Source organism: Schistocerca serialis, chromosome 7, assembly GCF_023864345.2.
Source record: "Schistocerca serialis cubense isolate TAMUIC-IGC-003099 chromosome 7, iqSchSeri2.2, whole genome shotgun sequence".
Lineage (NCBI taxonomy): Eukaryota > Metazoa > Arthropoda > Insecta > Orthoptera > Acrididae > Schistocerca > Schistocerca serialis.
The window spans coordinates 146889965-146892899 of NC_064644.1; the positions used below are offsets into that span (position 1 = coordinate 146889965).

The following is a 2935-nucleotide window of genomic DNA, read 5'->3' on the forward strand; positions in this document are numbered from 1 at the left end:
CATTCACCATACAGCGGCTTGCGTAGTGTAGATGCAGATAGGCCAGGTGTTGCCTCTTATGCAATTGGCAGCCAAGCTCCTGGCCTCGCCGCGGGCCATCGCTCGGCCGCTTCGCCTTCTGCGTCACTGAACGTGCGTTGGATACTTTCCGAGCTTACGCGCTTTGTATATAAAGGCGAGGCAGCAGGTTGCTTCTTCAGGTTACCAGAAGGTATCAAGCTAGCAACATGTACAAGCAGGTAAGCATCTACAGCATGAAGTCTCTAGATGAATCTTCGTGCTGTATCCAGGCTAGGACAGCTGCAATGCTTGGAGTTGTTTCAACTGTTCATACCCTTGACGAAAGAGATATTTTGGAAGATATAGTGTTCAAGCGATGTGTTTCTCGGAGGACATAGTGTGTTTCTTGACTCGTTTTGGTACGTGCTTTCTCTAAATTATTTGAGCACTTCTCACCGCGGTACACGGCTCTCTTGTAACATCCCCCAATACACTTCATTGAATATTTCTGGGACGCTCTTACGCTTTCCAACTTCTCCGTTAAACCTTACTGATATCTGACCTAGACCGATGAACTACATTTGAGAACTGATTCAATAATAGTAACGTAGGTGAGCATTTCTTGTGTGTATTCCTTCAATACAACCGATTCCTCACGGCAAGATTTGATTCTTGACGTTCTCTCAGGGCACTGAATGTTAGATGAGGTTTCGGGATTGTCTTTATCAGGTATAAATGCATCCTTGCACATTAAAGCTGTTCCGTACCGAGACTCGAACTCGAGGCCTTTGCCTTGCACAGGGAAGTGCTCTACAAAGCAAGCTACATCTACACGACTCACTATTCGTCCTCAATGTTTTACTTCCGCCAGTTTGTCCTTTCCTACCTAGCAAACTTCACACATCCGTGAGACTTGTCAGGACTAGAAGAAAGGATACTGCGGAGACATTGTTTATCTATAGCATAGGGAACGCTTCCAAAATGAAATTTTCATTCTGCAGCTGGGTGTGCGGTGATATAAATCTTTCTGGTAGATTACGAGGTAGTTCCGCCAAAAATAACTCATTTTGGAAACTCTGATAAATTTGTTTCCAATTGCAGTGAAAGATCGCAGATTACCTACTCAAACGATATCGCATCTTTCCGTGTATTTACAACGTAGCATTACACTTATTTCTGTCTAGAATCACCTGAATTGTATTCACCAAGCTCTGATCATCTGCAGGTCCCACAATATTTCGAGAAATGTTGTATTTGAATTCAGAAATATGAATGAGAGAGGGACATGGAGCTTCGAAGTTGAAACAGTTAGTATTTATAGTTCAAAAACTGTGTGACAGCCAATGGAAAACATAACAATTTATCAATATCCTATCTCCGACTCATCACTTAGGAACCCCTCTGAAAGTTCCGCAGATTAAGTACTAAGCAGATTGTATAACTCGGGCAGCTCCTTGACGGAAGTCCTACTTGCTTTCCACTTCTTCAAATATAGTTGGCCATATGTTCCCTCACGTGCACATTCGACAGAGAACTCTTTCACTTCTTATGTTAACCGGTCTCTCAGTTTTCAGCATCCTTCTATAGTGCCACGTCACTGACACTCGGATTCTTGTTCTGATTCCCCATAGCCAATGATTCACATCCGAGCAGGTTTAGAAATTTCGTTGTCAAATTGTCTATATCTGATTATCGAAAATTTCTTTGCATTTAGATGTTCGTTTCTTTCTTTACATTAACCTTATTCTTAGGCTCTCCTTGCTTCGTCTGTCAGGCGTTATCCAGTTATCTTGAAGAGAGGAAACGTAATAATGCTAGTCCAAGTTATCAGGAGAATATCTGTGATGTTTAATGCTAGGGCGCGTCCAGTGTCTGCTGGAAAAGAGAGGTGTTTCGTGCTAGCTAAGAAGATATGTGAATACTCATGGATAGAGAATTAGCTGTACTTTGTGAACAAACGACAACAAAACAGATTTCTTAAGCGTATGGTGTCCGTTCTTTCGGACATGTCCTCATCACACTGAAATAGTCGTGGTGCATAGGTTATTGTTATGTATTCCAGACCGTATGGATGTCATACTTTTTGTGTTGTTTGTAATAAACAAGTGATTTAACGTTACCCTACAATATAAACAGGTAATTAAATACTGGGAAAGCAGTGGTTACGTCAGCCTCCTTTTTTGCACATCACAGGTGCTCGTCGCCCTGGCCGTGGTGGCCGCCTGTCTGGCCGCCCCCGGCCCCAAGCCGGCCCCCGGCCTGCTGGCCAGCTACGTGGCCGCCGCCCCCGTCGCCTACACCGCCCCCGCCGTCGCCGCCCCCGCAGTCGCCGCCCCCGTCGCTTACACCGCAGCAGCGGCTCCTCTGGCCTACGCTGCACCATACACTGCTGCCTACAGCTACGGATCTGTCGTCCTTGGATAAGCACCAAACGGCTCTGAAATGCTACAATGACTGTTACATCCGATTGAAAAACCGCCAATAAACCTTCATTAATTAACACGATATGTTTAGTGTATTCTAGAATGTGAACATGAAATCCACCATTTCCTCACAATTACATCCGTTTCCGTTTTTTTTCATTAATTTTTCCCAAGCGCTTATATTTCACAAGTTTTATCAACGATAGATCAATATCGTTATCATGTACATTTTAATCAGCCAATTCACGCAGTAGTCTGCTATTTGTAGGTGACATGTGCTTTACGCCACTGCAGGGTTTGCAAATGACTGCTTCGTGCGGCACTGCTATGGTAAAAATATTTACAATGTTCACCACAACAGAAAAGAGACTGCTCACGTTATCTCAACTTCCATGTATTAGCCTACTGGTTGCTAACCTATCTCGACAATTACCCTTGTATGCAATCACAATACAGCTAGTAGCCTTTTCTGACTTATCATCTACATTAACACCTAATTAAACTCTGGAATG

General features: G+C 43.7%; 1 protein-coding gene across 1 annotated transcript; it reads left to right on the top strand.

Moving 5' to 3' along the window:
• Window positions 1-227: 227 nt before the first annotated feature.
• Window positions 228-2482, top strand: LOC126412938 (cuticle protein 21-like). The gene is made up of 2 exons (XM_050082829.1): window positions 228-239; window positions 2194-2482. Exons 1-2 carry the CDS (start codon window positions 228-230, stop codon window positions 2422-2424), a joined length of 243 nt encoding a protein of 80 aa, XP_049938786.1. The 3' UTR covers window positions 2425-2482.
• The last annotated feature ends 453 nt before the right edge of the window (window positions 2483-2935 follow it).